This window comes from Spermophilus citellus (assembly GCF_964194105.1).
Source record: "Spermophilus citellus genome assembly, chromosome: 3".
NCBI lineage: Eukaryota > Metazoa > Chordata > Mammalia > Rodentia > Sciuridae > Spermophilus > Spermophilus citellus.
The window spans coordinates 4406962-4424502 of record NC_138184.1 but is presented as its reverse complement, the minus strand read 5'-3'; the positions used below and the strand labels follow the sequence as shown (position 1 = coordinate 4424502).

General features: G+C 40.7%; 1 protein-coding gene across 1 annotated transcript in view; it reads right to left on the bottom strand.

The window, feature by feature from the left end:
* LOC308645568 (vomeronasal type-2 receptor 116-like) overlaps positions 1-16084 on the bottom strand; it is a gene marked incomplete at both ends in the record, with an annotated part of 40124 nt that extends 24040 nt beyond the window's left edge. Inside the window, 2 exons of the mRNA XM_081287773.1 lie at positions 15682-15809; positions 16040-16084. Of these exons, the coding sequence (XP_081143899.1) occupies positions 15682-15809; positions 16040-16084 (173 nt within the window). The remainder of the gene's footprint in view (positions 1-15681; positions 15810-16039) is intronic.
* Positions 16085-17541: the final 1457 nt, after the last annotated feature.

The window sequence follows — 17541 nt, the reverse complement described above, 5'->3', positions numbered from 1 at the left end:
CTATCCATGAACAGGGTATATTTTTCCATCTTCTAAGATCTTCTTCAATTTCTCTCTTTAGGGTTCTGTAGTTTTCATTGTATAGGTCTTTCACCTCTTTTGTTAGGTTGATTCCCAAGTATTTTATTGTTTTTGAGGATATTGTGAATGGAGTGGTTGTCCTCATTTCCATTTCAGAGGGTTTGTCGCTGATATACAGGAATGCCTTTGATTTATGCGTGTTGATTTTATATCCTGCCACTTTGCTGAATTCATTTATTAGCTCTAATAGTTTCTTTGTAGACCCTTTTGGGTCTGCTAGGTATAGAATCATGTCATCTGCAAATAGTGATAATTTAATTTCTTCTTTTCCTATTTTTATGCCTTTAATTTCTTTCATCTGTCTAACTGCTCTGGCCAGTGTTTCGAGGACTATGTTGAACAGAAGTGGTGAGAGAGGGCATCCCTGTCTTGTTCCAGATTTTAGAGGGAATGCCTTCAATTTTTCTCCATTCAGAATGATGCTAGCCTGTGTCTTAGCATAGATTGCTTTTACAATGTTGAGGCATGATCCTGTTATCCCTAATTTTTCTAGAGTTTTGAACAAAAAGGGATGCTGTACTTTGTCGAATGCTTTTTCTGCATCTATCGAGATGATCATATGGTTCTTATCTTTAAGTCTATTGATGTGGTGGATAACATTTATTGATTTCCGTATATTGAACCAGCCTTGTATCCCAGGGATGAATCCTACTTGATCATGGTGTACAATTTTTTTGATGTGTTTTTGTATTCGATTCGCCAGAATTTTATTGAGGATTTTTGCGTCTAGGTTCATTAGAGATATAGGTCTGTAGTTTTCTTTCTTTGAAGTATCTTTTTCTGGTTTAGGAATCAGTGTGATGTTGGCCTCGTAGAATGAATTTGGAAGTTCTCCCTCTTTTTCTATTTCCTGAAATAGCTTGAAAAGTATTGGTATTAGTTCCTCTTTAAAGGTTTTGTAAAACTCTGCTGTATACCCATCTGGTCCTGGGCTTTTCTTAGTTGGTAATCTTTTGATGGTTTCTTCTATTTCCTCAATTGATATTGGTCTGTTTAGGTTGTCTATATTCTCCTGTCTCAATCTGGGCAGATCATATGACTTAAGAAATTTATCGATGCCTTCACTATCTTCTATTTTATTGGAGTATAAGGATTCAAAATAATTTCTGATTATCTTCTGTATTTCTGAAGTGTCTGTTGTGATATTGCCTTTTTCATCCTGTATGCTAGTAATTTGAGTTCTCTCTCTTCTTTGTTAGCATGGCTAAGGGTCTGTCGATCTTATTTATTTTTTCAAAGAACCAACTTTTAGTTTTATCAATTTTTTCAATTGTTTCTTTTCTTTCGATTTCATTAATTTCAGCTCTGATTTTAATTATTTCTTGCCTTCTACTTCTTTTGCTGTTATTTTGCTCTTCTTTTTCTAGGAATTTGAGATGAAGTATGAGATCATTTATTTGTTGGTTTTTTCTTTTTTTAAGGAATGAACTCCATTGTAATTGGATCTTACCCATCATTGACTACCGTTCCAGTCTACAGCCACACCTGTGGAGATTTCTTTGTCATGACAAGCAGAAGGGAGGAAGATACACCAAGCCAATTGACGGCTCTTGTTGGAAAAATTGTACAACCGATGACATCATCAGTAAAAATACTCCAACACTACCACAAGTCACTGCACCAACAGATAGTTCACAATGCATACAAGTGAGTTCACAATGCATACAAGTGACACATAGTTTAGGCAAGTTCTGCAAGCAGTTCAGTGATGGCTATTGCAGAAACTGTAGATTAGTTTTATCTTTGTCTTCACCGGCACTTGGATGAAGATAGGAATTCTAGCAATAATGGCTAAAGAAAAAATTATGTAACATTCCAGAAGGCACTAAAAGAAAACAATTTTCTTAAAAATTTACATTATCTTGAAGAGAAAAGAAAACAATTTTCTTAACAATTTACATTATCTTGAAGAAAATTATTAAATATAATGAAAAGGAAAGGTGAAAGTAAACAAACAGATCTGTTAACCTTCTTTTTTGTTTACATATTAAAACAATTCTTAACAGTTATTTACCCAATTTAAATTAAACCATTTAAATCATGTGAATAAAAAAATGTTTGGATCCATTTTTTCATGAGCGCTCATCATATATGATATATGGACATACGTACATTCAAACATATAACACAAAACACAAGTGTGCACACATAATATAATACATACAACACATAACATAATAGTAAAGGCCTTGTAACTTTTTACATGTGAAATCTCCATTGCAATGTTTAAAAACTCTATAGTCAAAAAAAAAATAGAACTGATCATAAAACATTAACCTAGGTCTGTATGAGCTCAAAAAACAAAATAGAACTTCATGATATGGGAAAGGGCAATAATAAAATAGATATTGAAAAAAGCATCCTGGTTCTGTCGCAGATGTAAGGATAGCCAAATTGGAGTTTTGGATATCAGCTGTTATGGATTTGAGCCAAATCATCTTCTTTTTGGTCTGTAGAAATCGCTTTAGTTAATCTCTCTGGAATCCAAATCGGCTGGTGTTCTCCCTGTGGAAATACACAAACAGGCCCCTGACTCCAGACAATCACTGGGTCAGGACTTTAGTTAATCTCTCCGGAATCCAAATCGGCTGCTGTTCTTCCTGTGGAAACACACAAACAGACCCCCGACTCCAGACAATTACTGGATCAGGACCTTTCCATGGTCCTGTTAGAATATCTTTCCAAAGTACCTTGGGCTTATGTACATTTTTTGGACACATATGCCTTTCTGCAGCACTAAGTCCTGATGAATCCAAATTTAAAAAGTTTAGAGTAAAAAGGGTTATTTTAAGTTTATCTTTGGGGAATATATACCCCTTCCCAATTCCGTCTTTTTGCTTTAATAAGTACATTTTAATAGTTTGATGAGCTCTTTCAACTATGCCTTGTCCCTGTGGATTGTATGGGATTCCTGTTATATGAGTAATGCCAAATGATGAGCAAAATTGTTTAAAAGAGGTAGAAGTATAACCAGGGGCATTATCTGTTTTTAACTGTTTTGGAATGCCCACAGTGGCAAAATTTTGTAAGCAATGAGCTATAACATCTTTAGTTTTTTCTCCGGCATGAAGGGAGCCCATCAAAAATCCAGAAGAAGTATCAACTGTAACATGCAAATATTTTAATTTTCCAAATTCTGGCAAGTGTGTGACGTCCATCTGCCAAATATGGTTAGGTATCAATCCTCTAGGATTGACTCCAAGATTAACTTGTGGTAAAAAGGTCACACAATTTTGACATTGTTTTATTATTTGTCTAGCTTGTTCCTTAGTTATTTTAAAACGCTTTTGTAAAGTATTAGCATTGACATGGAACCTTTTATGAAAATTTATAGCTTCTTCTAGTGTAGAGAAAATATGTATGTCATGTGTAGTTTTATCTGCTAAATCATTGCCCAAACTAAGGGCTCCAGGTAATCCTGTATGTGCCCTGATATGTCCTATAAAGAATGGATCTTTTCTGTCCCAGATTAAACTTTGTATAGTGGAAAACAAAGAGAAAACAGTAGAATAAGGGGAAATCCTACCAGCATCTTCAAGGGATACTATAGCATTAACTATATACTGACTATCAGAAAATAAATTAAATACAGAATCTTTAAACATCACAAAAGCTTGTAATACTGCATTAAGCTCTACCTTTTGAGCTGATTGTTTGGGTACTAAAAATGTAAAAGTTTGATCAGGTGTAACTATTGCTGCTGTACCATTATTTGACCCATCAGTGAATATATTTGGAGCATTCATGATAGGTGTTTTTCTTGTCATTTTTGGAAAAATTGCAGGATGCAATGACCAAAAAGACAATAAAGGATTAGATGGTAAGTGGTTATCAAATGAAACATTAGATTTGCACATGATTATTGCCCAAGTATTTAACTCATTAGCTAATTCATCAATTTGATTCATAGTATATGGAGTAATAATTTTATTGGGAGAAATTCCAAACACTCCCTTTGCTGCTTTTATTCCTTTGAGTATTAATTGTCCTACAGCCTCAGGATACCTAGTAAGAATAGTGTTAGGAGAATAAGATAAATGTATCCACAATAATGGACTTTCTTGCCAAAATACTCCTGTAGGAATATTTTTTGTTGGTAGTACAATAAATAATAAAGGTAAATTTATATCAATTCTATACAAATACATATTTTCCATATATGTTTCAATGATTTTTAATGCCTTTCTTGCTTCAGGCGTTAACATTCGGGGTGAATTTGGATCTGATGGACCTTTTAGGATATCAAATAAAGGTCCCAATTCTCCTGTTGGAATACGTAGATAAGGCCTTATCCAATTTATGTCTCCTAATAACTTTTGAAAGTCATTAAGTGATTTGAGTAGATCTACTCGTATTTGAATTTTTTGTGGACGGACCATGGTTGAGGATAATAGAACTCCTAAATAATTAATTGGAAAATTTAATTGTACTTTATCTATTGCTATCTCTAGATTATAATTTTTTAATAAATTTGTAAGTGTGGCATAACATTCTAGCAATGTGTTTTTAGCTTTGTGTGCTAATAATACATCATCCATATAGTGAAATATTTGTAGTTCAGGATTTTGATTTCTAAGTGGCTGGATTACTTTGTTAACATAAATTTGACACATAGTTGGGCTGTTAGCCATCCCTTGAGGGAGTACTTTCCATTCATATCTCTGATCAGGACCTTCATGATTTAGTGCAGGGATAGTAAATGCAAAACGTGGACTATCCTCAGGATGAATTGGAATTGAAAAAAAACAATCTTTAATATCTATAACTAAAACATACCAAGTTTTTGACAAAGCAGACAATTGAGGAATCCCCGATTGAGCAGGTCCCATAATGACCATTTCATTATTAATGGCTCTTAAATCTTGCAATAATCTCCATTTACCAGATTTCTTTTTGATGACAAAAATGGGAGTATTATGGGGAGATACAGAAGGTTGTATATGTCCTTCCGCTAATTGTTGTTTGACCAGATCATGGGCTACTTGTATCTTTTCTTTAGTCAAGGGCCACTGAGGAACCCATACTGGTCCTTCTGATTTCCATGTAATTTTTATTGTCTCAGTGGCCCTTTGTGAAAATCCAACCCATGTCTGTCTGTTCCTTGATCTATTTGTATTGGTGCTGCTATACCTTGTTCTTGTTTTTCTAATCTTTTTCCTTTCCTAAAACCTTGTCTAGCCATAATAGTGGATGCATTTTGATTGATATTATTTGTTAATGTCAAACCTAATTGATCTAAGACATCTCGTACCCATAAATTTACGGGAAGATGATCCAATACATATGGCTGTATAGTTCCTTCACATCCTTCAGGATCCTTCCAATCTAATACCATTGCGCTTCTCTCGGGATTAGTCGCCACTCCTAGGCCTCGAAGCGTTTGAGTGGCTTGTTGTAATGGCCAATGTTTTGGCCATTCTTGACGAGAGATGATGCTAAGGTCTGCACCTGTATCCAGTAGCCCATTAAATTCATGTCCTTGAATATTTAGTTTTAGCATGGGGCAAGAATCTAAATTTAAAGAAAGCATAGCCCAATCTACACCTGTGGAGCCCAATCCCTTGGAACCTCTTTCTACAGCACGACTGGAAAATTTATCATGTAGGCTTGGTATTATTAGTAACTGTGCTATTCTATCTCCTGGCGAAATTACTGATATACCCTTTGGAGAACTGGCTATAATTTTTATTTCACCTTCATAATCGGGATCAATTACCCCAGGACTTATCAAAAGTCCTTTTAGAGTAGAAGAGCTGCGTCCCAATAATAAGCCTACTGTTCCTTTGGGAAGAGGTCCTTTTACCCCTGTGGGAATGATTTGAACTCCCGTCTCTGGAGTTAGTACTGATCTGGCGGAGGCGCAGATGTCCAACCCTGTGCTCCCTCTGGTTTGTCTGATGAGGGATCTGATGGACAATGTGTCCTGGTCACTACCCTGATGGGGTTGCTGGGTTCCTCCAGTGCTCCGTATATTTGTGGTTTGGGGCCCCGGAGCATTGGGGCCCCCTGTCCATTTTTTGGCAACGGAGCCCGATGCCTTTCTCCACGATATCGTGGATAAACACTTGGTCCTTGTTCGTTTTTTGATAATGGAGTACCCTCTATGGTGGTTTGAGAACGCAATTCATTAGCCCAATGTAATGGAGTACCCTCTATGGTGGTTTGAGAATGGCATTCATTAGCCCAATGTCTCCCTCTATGGCATCATGGGCAAATACCCGGTATTCTACTCCTTTGATATCTAGTTTTGTTAAACCCTCCTCCTATGGGGCAATTCCTTTTAAAATGTCCTGTTTGTTGACAATTGTAGCATGTTCTTGGCCTGGCATATAAAGCCTGTTTTACTGCAGCTGCCACAATTTGCCCTTGTTCATTATTGTCTCTGGCATCTAAAGCCTGTTTTACTGCAGCTGCCATGACTTGCTCTTGTTCATTAATGTCTCTACATAATTTAATATATGTGTTTAAATCTTCCTGTTTCCATGGTCTAATGATATCTCTGCACCAACGATTCGCTTGGTCATAAGCCAGTTGTTTTCTTAATGGCATTGCTTGTTCTGTATTCCCAAAAACTCTGGTAGCTGTTTGAATAAGCCTATCTACAAATTCAGCATAAGGTTCATTAGCTCCTTGTATTATCTTAGATATTTGACCTTGTAAACCTCCATTTCCTTGTAAAGTCTTCCATGCCTTAACTGCATCTACAGCAATTTGAAAATATACACCAGGATCATATGCAATTTGTTGCTGCCGATCCTCATAAGGTCCCTTTCCTAACAACATATCTAGATTTCTGTGAGAATAACCAGCTGCTGCATTTCGCCTAGCCGTCTCCTTGCAAAATTCCTCATTGGCAACCTTCCATAACAGGTATTGTCCTCCATTTAGCACAGCTTTACAAATATTAGCCCAATCTGCTGGTGTCATGTTTAAGTTGGTAATGGATTCGACCAAGCTTACAGTGAAGGGTGCTTGGGGACCATAGGTTGTTACAGCCTCTTTTAGCTCCTTCACTGTTTTGAAATTTAAACCCTGGTAAATTCGCTGCCCTCCTACCTCAAATACAGGGCATACTTGAGATCCTGTCTCAGGATCCCAACTATCAACTGCGGGGGTTGGGAGTCTCCTAGCATATGGAGGTGGTGCTGTTGATTGGACACTTATGCCCTCTGGTGATAGAATGCTGTTAGTAGCAGTCTCCTGTAGAGGTGGCGCTGTTGGTTGTACACTTACGCTCTCTGATAGAAACGTGTTATTAGCAGTCTCCTGTTGTAACTTTTTCCCTGATGGCTTTTTCTGCTCTAAACTTCCTTCCTCTGTCTCACTAGCTCGAAAGACCTTCTCTTTTCTTTGAATCAATATGTCTTCTCCTTCCTCTACCTTTGTCTGAACTGAAGGCTTTGGACTAAGCAAACCAGATACGAACGTCCACAATGGCAATGTGCCAACTGGCAGAGTCCCTGGGTTGTTCTTTTCTATTCTTTTTAAATCTTCACCATGATGGTCCCACTGTGATATATCTAACAACTCCTCCTTAAAAAGCCATGGGCTACATTTTTGTATTGTATCAACGTATGCCCTGACTGCTCTTGATTTTACTGGGAAGCCTCCTTCCTCTAATAATTTACTTAACAGTCTTTCGGTTTGTTTTTTACTAATTTCTGATCCCGTATTTCTACTATAATACAACCCAACAAGATGACGCCAAACAAAACCGAGACAGAATGCAATAAAAATGGAACAATAATTCATTATATCAGCCTTTCTATCCTCCTGAAATGTGTATCCGTCCTTTCTCCCTATCTGTTCCTCAGACGCAAATAGTTTTTCCTCAGATGTGAGCGGTTTTTCTTCCCTCTCACTCATCTCCAGGGACAGGCAAGTTAAAACAAAAATGAAGCAAAACAAGAGGAAACTTAGAATGGCTACCCATCCTCTCGCCCTGCCCTCAGGGGCGAGCAGTTTACTTACCCTCAGTCGCTCCCCGTGCGAGCCACCAAATGCCGCAGTCTGGCTGGGCACAATTCAGGAGCCACTTGTCAAAAGAAACTAACTTTATTTTTAGAACTACAAACGCCAAACAAAACAGCTCCTCAGGAAAAAACCCTCAGAGCCCAACTGCCACCACCGGCTTCCCCAAGCCTCTCACCCCCACACAAACCTCACCACCTCCCACAATCCTCCTGCTCTTGAGGCTGATTGGCTGGGTCTTGTGGGCAGAGCCAAAGAAGTCCCCTAATGAGCAGCTCCGTGGTGGAGCCAATCAGCTAGATGTTGCTGGGGCCGCTGTGAGCCAATCATCAGCTGGCAGTCTGAAGGGCGGGGAAACAGCCCAATGAACATCACCGCAGAGGAGCCAATCAGCTAGATGTTGCTGGGGCCGCTGTGAGCCAATCATCAGCCGGCAGCTGGAAGTTTGCTGGCAGCTGGAAGTTTGCTGGGGCCCATTTGGCTGTGGCTCTCAACAGAAACCAACTAGCGTGAAGGCCTACACAAGTATAATTATGGGAACAGGTGACCTTATCAGTTGTTTGAAGTCCTCATCAATCAGATCACAGGACTTCTGCTCCTCCCGCTGTTCCTCTTCACCCCTCTATCTTGTCTTCCTTCCCACTCTTCTACGTTTCTATTTTGGACTATAGTAAAACAGTTTATTATGTCAGAGAACAATGACAATTTCTTTGTGCTGGTTTGAGGCTTGTCCCATTATAAATGGGCCATTTTATTTATAATGCTGAATTTTGACTTTCTGCAACTTATTGAATAAATTATTCAATTATTTGATATTATTTTAGCCCCCTCTCCATCACTGATGTTTTGTGTTTGGAATTTGCCTGGTGTCTCTTTGTACTATCTGCCATATCTTGACTTTGGAATGTTCCATGTGTTTTTTATTTCACATTTCTTTTTTACAAAGAATTGACTTAAAATTGTGATTTCTCCTCTTATTTGGCAATCTGTATTTAACTGAAGAATTATTTCCATTTGGGATTATAAATGTCATCACTTTTCCACATCATTTGTATTTTACATTGTATTTTCCTATCACGTGTTTTGCATTCCTTCTTTCTTTCTGCACACCAGACCACACTCTCTGATGCGGATGCATTATCTCATCTGCTGTGCAATTTAGACTCTTTTATTTAGGCTGCCATTGAGACTTATTATTAAATGGACATGCTTTCCTTTCCTCTTCTCCCTCTCCTCCTCCCTAACCTGGGGAAGGAAAACAGGATTACTTTTTTCCCATCCTAGGCAGAGCACACACCCACCACAGGGACCAAGCAGTTCAGATTTCAGGGATGGCAGGATCTAGGGAATGGCTGTCTCCCAAACTGGCACATGAATCCTCCCCCAACTCAGGGGACACTTGGAATGAATCCCTTCCTTAAAATCCCTCTGTTCTCCCTGATGGGCAGAATCAGGACCTCTAGGACAGGAATCCCCTGTGCTTCTCCTTTACTAGCAAAGCAATCAACCCTCCTTTTCCTTTTTCTCAAAACAGTGTCTTCCTTATTGAATTGGCAGTGAGGACAAGGACCAAGCTTTTTGTAACTCTATATTCATAAAGAGAATTGCTCACAATATAGCACAACTAAAAATAAGTACTAAATATTTATGTGAATGCTCAAACACATTTATCTCAACGTGGAAAGCATTAATAAAAACAAAATTAGTATAAATTGAAAATGTTAAGCTCAATAATATAGTTTTATATGTAAACCATTAGGAAATATTCATTTGACTATACCTAACGACAGCCACAGTAAGACCAAACATCAGAGACTCTCAGATTTTGACTGAAAAGTGCCAATACAGGGGTTATGTATATTGTTAATCTTAACTTCTTACATTTTTTACCAGAAATATATAATAAATTACAAATTAAGCCCTCCCAACAAGCCAGTGTTTATTTATATGTCTCACGTCTTATGCCTGTGTCAGTCAGTACTGTACAAAATACGTGAGATGATCAACGTAAAAAGGGAAGATGGTTTATGGTTTTGGAGGGTTTAGTCTGTGGTTGGTGGCCCACTGCTTCTGGCCACGGCAGCGCAGTACGTCACCACTAGAGCATTTGACGGAGCAGAGCACCCACTCATGGCTGGGGCAGGAAAGAGGAAGGAAGAGGAAAGCCTGGGGTCCCACAACTCCAGTACCCAACTCTCCTGCAGGACCCCACTGCTTAAAGCTCCCACAACCTGCCAAGCGGAGGACCAAGTGTTTAACACATTGCCTCTGACGACATCCTAGATCCCAGTTATAGCAATGCCCTTAACAGAGAGGAATCCTGTAAGTGTGAACAGGCTTCTCTCTTACCACCAAGCAAATCCCCATCCCAGCAGGTTTCTAAGTCACCAGGAGAGAGAGATCTTGGGTCAGCACAGAAATACAGTGAGCAGGCACATTTGAAATTCAGTGTGTTAAACCACACACTAAGGAAACTTCTCATTAAATACTGAAACTTCTCATTAAATACTGAAAATATTTTTAGCAGGTCAGTGTACAAACCAAAAAACATCTTCATGAAATTATTTTGAAAGGAAACAAAACCAATGATTCGAAAGTCATAGCCAGGTACAGAGACAGAGAGGGAGGGGAGGTCTGAGGCGGGTGAGAACTTCTGCTTGAAGAGAGGGAGTCTCAGCATTAAATTTCTTGAACAGAAGGTAAAAAAAAAGAACACACGAATGTGAGTTACACGTGAGTGAAAGAGAAGAAAATTATGCCGGAAATAGTTGAGAATAAGAATGCAGATGAAAGGGAATGGGTGGGGGGACACCTCCAGTGGGTCCAAAAGAAAAATAAACAGCAGATCTGGCACCTCGGAGAGATCCACGGGTAGACACGAATGCGAGGAGTCGAATGAGGAAAACTGCTGTAGGAAAAAACATTAGCAACATTTCATAAAAGGCAGAGATTATGAGTGAAGTGACGCAGGTCATTTAAAATCCATTCCTTTGACTACAGGAAAAAAGGATTTTTTTCTTTCTTTTCAGAGGAAAATATAGTAACCTGAATATACTGAATTATGAACTAGAGAGCATGACACGAATAGTACTGCATGGTTTCCACAGATGCTTTAGGAAATAAAAGTCCAAATATACATCAGAACTGAATGGATTTACAGATAAATTATATCTGCAACTTTAGAACAGATAATCACTCTACCATAAAACTCTTAAATAAAACAGAAAGTAAAAAATAAGAAACATATCTGTATTTTAAAAACTCACCTGTACTCCTTACAAATATCCAACAGAAAATATGAGCAAAGACTCATTCAAAACGGGATATTAGATGATCTTTTAAAATCCTTACATTAAATGTCTCTATATTTCTGCAAGGCAAAAAACGAAAACAAACACCTCACAGCAAACTACACTGCATTCATCGAAGCATATAAAGCATTTCATATAATTAAACATCCATTTCTGAGGAAACATTAGTTTTGCCAGAAGACACTTCCTTGACATTAGTTAACAAAACAAAACAAAACACAGATAGTAGCCCTGTCCTAGTGCATCCCTGTCAAGAAGTAGCTGAGATGATAGTTAATGGCTTGATATAATCACTCCAGGATGACCTCAAGTGTCAAAATGCTGCATCACACCATAAACATATATAGTATTATTTTCCAATTAAAAATGAAACAAAATAAAACCTAAACCTCTTTCAAATAAAACCTCTTAGAGGTTCCATGAGTGACAACTATAGGAGCGCGATGGCGGATGCAGGTCACACTCTGCAGGGTGCTCTGCACAGGCAGGCTCTGCACCCTGGGCAGATCTGCAGCTGTGAACACCCAGTCCCACGCTCCTCTGGCTGCAGTGGGATGAGATGCTTAAACAACCTGTCCAGCACGTTTCCATGAAACCAGACAAAGAATTTCTGGTAGGACCAGGTTGTTTAGTTCTTGACTAGGATTCCTAAGCTATTGAATATGCCATAAAATAGCAGACGAAAGAAGACTGGAGGAGAGGAATAGGCAGAGCATTTGTTCACCTGGAAAATGCCTGGTGAAGAAATCCTATGACCAATGGAGAAATGCAGTATCCAACCAAGTACACAGTAAATACCGATTATCAGTGACTTTTCAAAATAACAGCAATGATGGAAAGCGTTAGGAGTAGACCAAACAGCAGTTGTCTTGGGGGAAAATGGAACATTCTACTAAAGAATATAAAAGCACATTAAAAACAATGTTGCATAGATATCAACATTGCCCCAAGTGCTACCGAACTTAAAGCAAATCCAAAGTTGCAAGAATTTGTTTTAAATAGTGCTGACAAAATTAGTTGAAAGGTATTATTAGAGTAACATTGAAAAGTTTAGAAAAAGAATGAAAAGAATTCAGAGTAATAAGGAAAGAATGTGACTTTCACAAAGTTAATATTCACTGCTAAGTAACTAGAATATTGTTAAATGATGGTGATGTACCAGAAGATACAGACAGATGATCAGGATAAAAGAGAAAATGGAGGAGTAACCTGGGTATAAGTGTTTTGTGCATCACAAAGACTACTAAAATCAGTAGAGAAATAGTAAAATACCCCCTGACAGTGAAAGTAAATAATCATGGAACCTAAAGGTAGGTGTATTGACTCATCTAGGATGCATATTGACTCTCATGGGAAAGGAAATAAAGTACTAGACTCAGCCATGTCCATTAATGCCCTTGCAGACGGGGGACCTGAGGCTGAAGGGCAGAAACAGTGAAATGAAAGATGATGAGACTCCACGCTGCCTGAAAGTTCAAGTGCTTTTATCCTTTAGATGTGCCACACTCAGGATGCTTAGAGAAGCAACAGCCCAAACACGTTAACAGTACTTAACAACCAACACAGGTTCTCCTCGAAATGCACAGTGTTCTTCAAAAAATAAAATGCCTGCACTTGAATGGATACATCAGCACACAGCAAGCCACTGAATGCTTCAGAGCACATTATAAATAGGACCATTACAAGCATTAATTGATCATTGTAAATATGACCAATGAGAAAACAGTTGTACACATCTAATGAAGCCCCCCCAATTTTTCATTCAATGTGAAGGAAATATGACCAAGGAGACCAAGGAAACAATACTCTTCTGAAGAGCACTGACCACTCCAGAGGGTTCTTTAGCAAAAGCCTAATAATATTTTCAAACATAATTAATCTTCGAAAAAAACGATAATTATTTTAGGTGAGGAATACATTATTTAGTTTGATTTGATCATCCCCCATTATATACATACATGAAAACATCACTTTTTGCTCTCCCAAAATATGAAATTATGATGTGTCAATGCAAGAAAACGAAATATAGCCTTGTACCCAGCTATTTTACTCCCACACATACATTGGCTTTAATCAGACTCTTCAGGTATATGCGCTAGAATCTATCAAGAAATTAATTTTTGTTTGAAAAACTATGGATAAATGGCAAACAGATCAATTGATGGAGGGAGTAGGGGGCAGGGGTGGGCAGAGGAAGGGGAGGTGCTGGGGTCTGCACTACAACAAGACATAGTCCATGCTCCTGGAACTATGTCGAAATGGATTCTACTGCCATGTGTAGCTACAATGAACCAATGAAAATGTTTTTATTCATAAAATATTCCCCAAACCCCAAGTGTCCATCGTCCATCTGCTGTGTACATAAGGACAGCAAATGAAACAAGAGAAAAAGTGGGAGATTATGATCATCCAAATACTGTCCTGAAAGAGCATTTTGCTAGCTCTGTGTGTTGCATAGGATTGTGCAGGCACTACACAGGAATATGAAGAGCTCACGTCAATACAAACGCGCTTCCAATGTTTTGTTATGGAAGGAAAAAAGGTTGAGACGATAATCCCACTCTGTGACATATTTATGTGGAGAAAAATGCAGTGCGTGGCCAGGGCCGGGTTATGACTTCTGTGGGTCTGAGGCACTCGGGCCCACTCGCCGTGGTGTTGATAAAGAGAAGTATGTTAAATATGCCTGAAAGCAGGTTCCGTGCCCTAAGTCGCATCTGCTTCCTTCAGCATTCTCCTGGGCCCCTGACTCCTATGCTAGGACACCTCTGCAGGGCATGATGGTCACCTGGTGGCATGGAGGGTCCTTCAGGCCCGGGAGGGTTTCCAGGCTGTGGTCTGAGACAGCCACTTGCTGAGGCTCACTGAACTCTGAGCTAGGAGGGTGGAGAGCAGGGGACAGAGCAGGGTGGCCTGGCCTTGTCTCCTGTGGAGAGAGACCCAGTCTTCCTCTACACTCAGGCTACCCAGGCTGTGGGGACATAGAATATGCCCTGCCTTCAGCCTGACAATGATTTACTCTGGGACTAAATTCCGTCATCTTCCCCTTGATTCTTTGTCAGCTCAGACTTAATGTCTGGACTTCTGCATCCATCTCCTCACTGTTCCCTTCAGCGAGAATCTGGCCATGTTGGCTGAGCACCTCAGACAGCTGGCCACCCCCAGGATCCCGTCAGCTCCTCGCACAGCTCCCTCCAGCTCCGCGGAGTGCTGTGTGTTCACCCTGCCCAGCTTTCCACACAGACCCCTGCCATTCTGTTCACCCAGGAACCACCCTACTCCTGTTCCCCTCAGTCACTCTCTATCCACTGACCATGGGTCTGCTCCTGGGCTGTGGGTTCAGTCCTCCTTTAGTGTATTCAGAGTTGGCCTGAGCCCTCCCTGGATGGAAACCCCACTGTAGTGTCCCTACACCTATGGCAATGACCCCACTTGAAGAGTCAGTGTTGTCATCCTTGAAAAGTTTAATTTCCGAACGTCCCCTGAATGGCTCCCAGGGAATTCAAGCACAAACTTCCTCATTCAAATTCCAAATCCTACAGACCTGACCCTAGCTCAGAATCTATAATCAGCTGCAACCATCCGCATCCAAGTGTGTATATTAGCACATTAGTAAGTGGATCTTGGAAACTCCTGAAATTCTGCTTCATTCATTTATAAATAAATATCTGACTACATTGTCACTGACCTTGATGAGATCCCAAACCTGAGGGTGTGCATGTGTCCAAGTGAAGAAGAATCAAACGGGAACAGAGTAAAATCTCACGGATGGTGTGTGTCTTCTTGCTGGCCTGACTTCAGCTCCAAGAGGCAAGGAGAAATGATTTGAAAGAAACATTTCCAGTAGGAAGTCTGCCTGAGCAGATGGGGAATGAACACTGGTGGCCCCCTGTAGGGGTATCAGGGACTATATGCTGAGGGAAGAAGCTTCAGCAGACCCTCTGCTCTGTGGAAGTGACAGTTTATGGCAGTGTCTTAGTGCTGAGCCCAGGCCAGGACTCGGGCTGCTTTTCTAAGGGATGTCACTTGACTCCATTCCCTGGCAGCTCTCAGGAGGGACAGAGATGATGAACCAAGGTGGAGACTGCTGTCCCTCTCACCTGCCAGGCATGAAAAGGGGAACTAACAGGAACAAAAACACCTCTACCCCCTTGCATCTTTGAAAGAAAATAAAATAATAAAAAAAAGAAAATAATCCTAAGTGTGTCCTGGGTGGTGGGTTGGGAAGAGCAGGAGAACGGCTCTATCCTTCCAGACTCCTGGGCACCACTCATCCTGATAAACACTCAGAAAGAGAAGGAGAGGAAACAGCACTTACTGCAGGGAGAGGATGGTCTGGCCAGGCCCGCGGGTGTCTTTGTTGTTCTGGTATGTGAACAGGGGGAAGAACCCCCTGATCTCCATGTCCCCGTCCTTGGACACCTTGTGTTTCTTTCTCAGTAAGCACTGAGGAGTGGTGGAAGTGCAGGAGAGGAGGGGGAGCTTTAGGACCAAGGAGACGCAAATCAAGGCCAGCATCTCAGAAGTGTCTGCCAAGCCCTGAGCCCAGCAGAGGGGACCTGCGGTGCCAGGGAGGTCAGCCAGGTGTACATCCACCACAGGGGCAGGTGCCTGGGTCTCTGAGGGCTCATTAGGGTGTTGGGTGGAGAGGCCACTTATGTGCTCCGACTCCTTACCTCCCTGGAGGAATCGGGAACACCTTCTGCCCTGGGGCTCGGCATCTGAGGTCCTTGTCCAGGTGAAAAACACAAGTTGGAAAACATGTGTATCACCCTCTCCACCCGCAGGTGCCATGATTTCATCCAAGTCCACAGACAGCAAGGCCCCAGGGACAAATCCCTTTGGGACAACTTGATCCCAAGCCTGGGTCAAGGACCCTTTGCACCAACTCCAGTTGCAGTGATGAAAGTGGATTGCTCCAGAGGAGGCCAAGCAAGAGGTGAGGGGGAAGGCCAGAGGGCGCACGCCAGGCAGGGCTCCTCAGAAATACTCAGGCATGGCGTCCCCCACTGCCCAAGATGGGAGGGGCAGCCTCCCATACCAGTGTCCAGGGCAGCCATGGAACATCCCCTGTGTGGCCCAGCGTGTCTGCACACCAGTCCCCCCTGCAGAACCCCCAGGAGTGCGTGTGCTCCTCGTTGCCTGTGGAGCCAGTACTCACGCTGAATCCAGGCCTTCTGAGCCAGAGCCTCAAAGCCAATGCAGAAGCCAACTCACGTTTAGGTTCTAGTACACGATTTCCTTCCCTGTTTCTCAGTTCCTGTGGATTAATGTACTGTGATCATCTATTTCTCTCCTTATAGGTTGAGATTTTTCCATTATTTGTGCTTCTATTAGAGTAGGACAATAGCCAGGATGCAGCCCAGTATATGTCCTGCAAATTCTGCTTGTTCTCTTTTAATAAGAGACTGGCTCCTGTGCTGGGTTCTAGAATGTGTCTGATTGTGGGTGTGTTTAGGAATAAGTGTGAGATGAGGAGTTTCATGACTCCAATGTGGGGCTGTGGAAAATGCTGTGTCCATGGAGAGAGTGCTTTGGTCTGAGAGGTGGTAGGTCCTAGATCTTGAGCTGCGGAACCCTGGGTTATTCTTAGTCTGGTTCAGCATATTAAAACTGTATTGAGCACTCACATAAGTCCAATTGTGGGATGAAGTTTCATGGAGGCTGGTGAAAGGTAGATGCAGCAGTGCTATATAGGAGGAGGGAGCCTCGAACATCCTCCACTGGAGCTGGCAAAGGAAGGCAGAGGGCTGGGGACGCAGCTCAGTGGAGCAGCACTTGCCTGTCACACATAAGTTGATGGGTTTGATCCCAGCACTGCAAAAGATAAAGCAAAACAAAATTAAATTAAGATCCATTGTAAGGAAAGTCAAGCAATGAACAGTTGAGAGGTGATTTTACTGAGAGAAAATAAAACAACCAATCGAGCAATCTCAAAGTGGATTCACATGAAGTATATTTAAGCTCCTCAGAGAAGGCAATGATATATGAGGAGAATAAAATATTTTTTAAAAACATGCCTAATTGCAAATCAACAAGAGATAGAGATGATACATAAAGAATTTGAATCATGAAAATAAAAAGACATGCTATTTGAAACAAAAGATAGAATTTTACCAAAAAAAAATGCTTGGACAAGGACTGAGCACTGTAATCAGAGAATTAGCAAATTATAGAG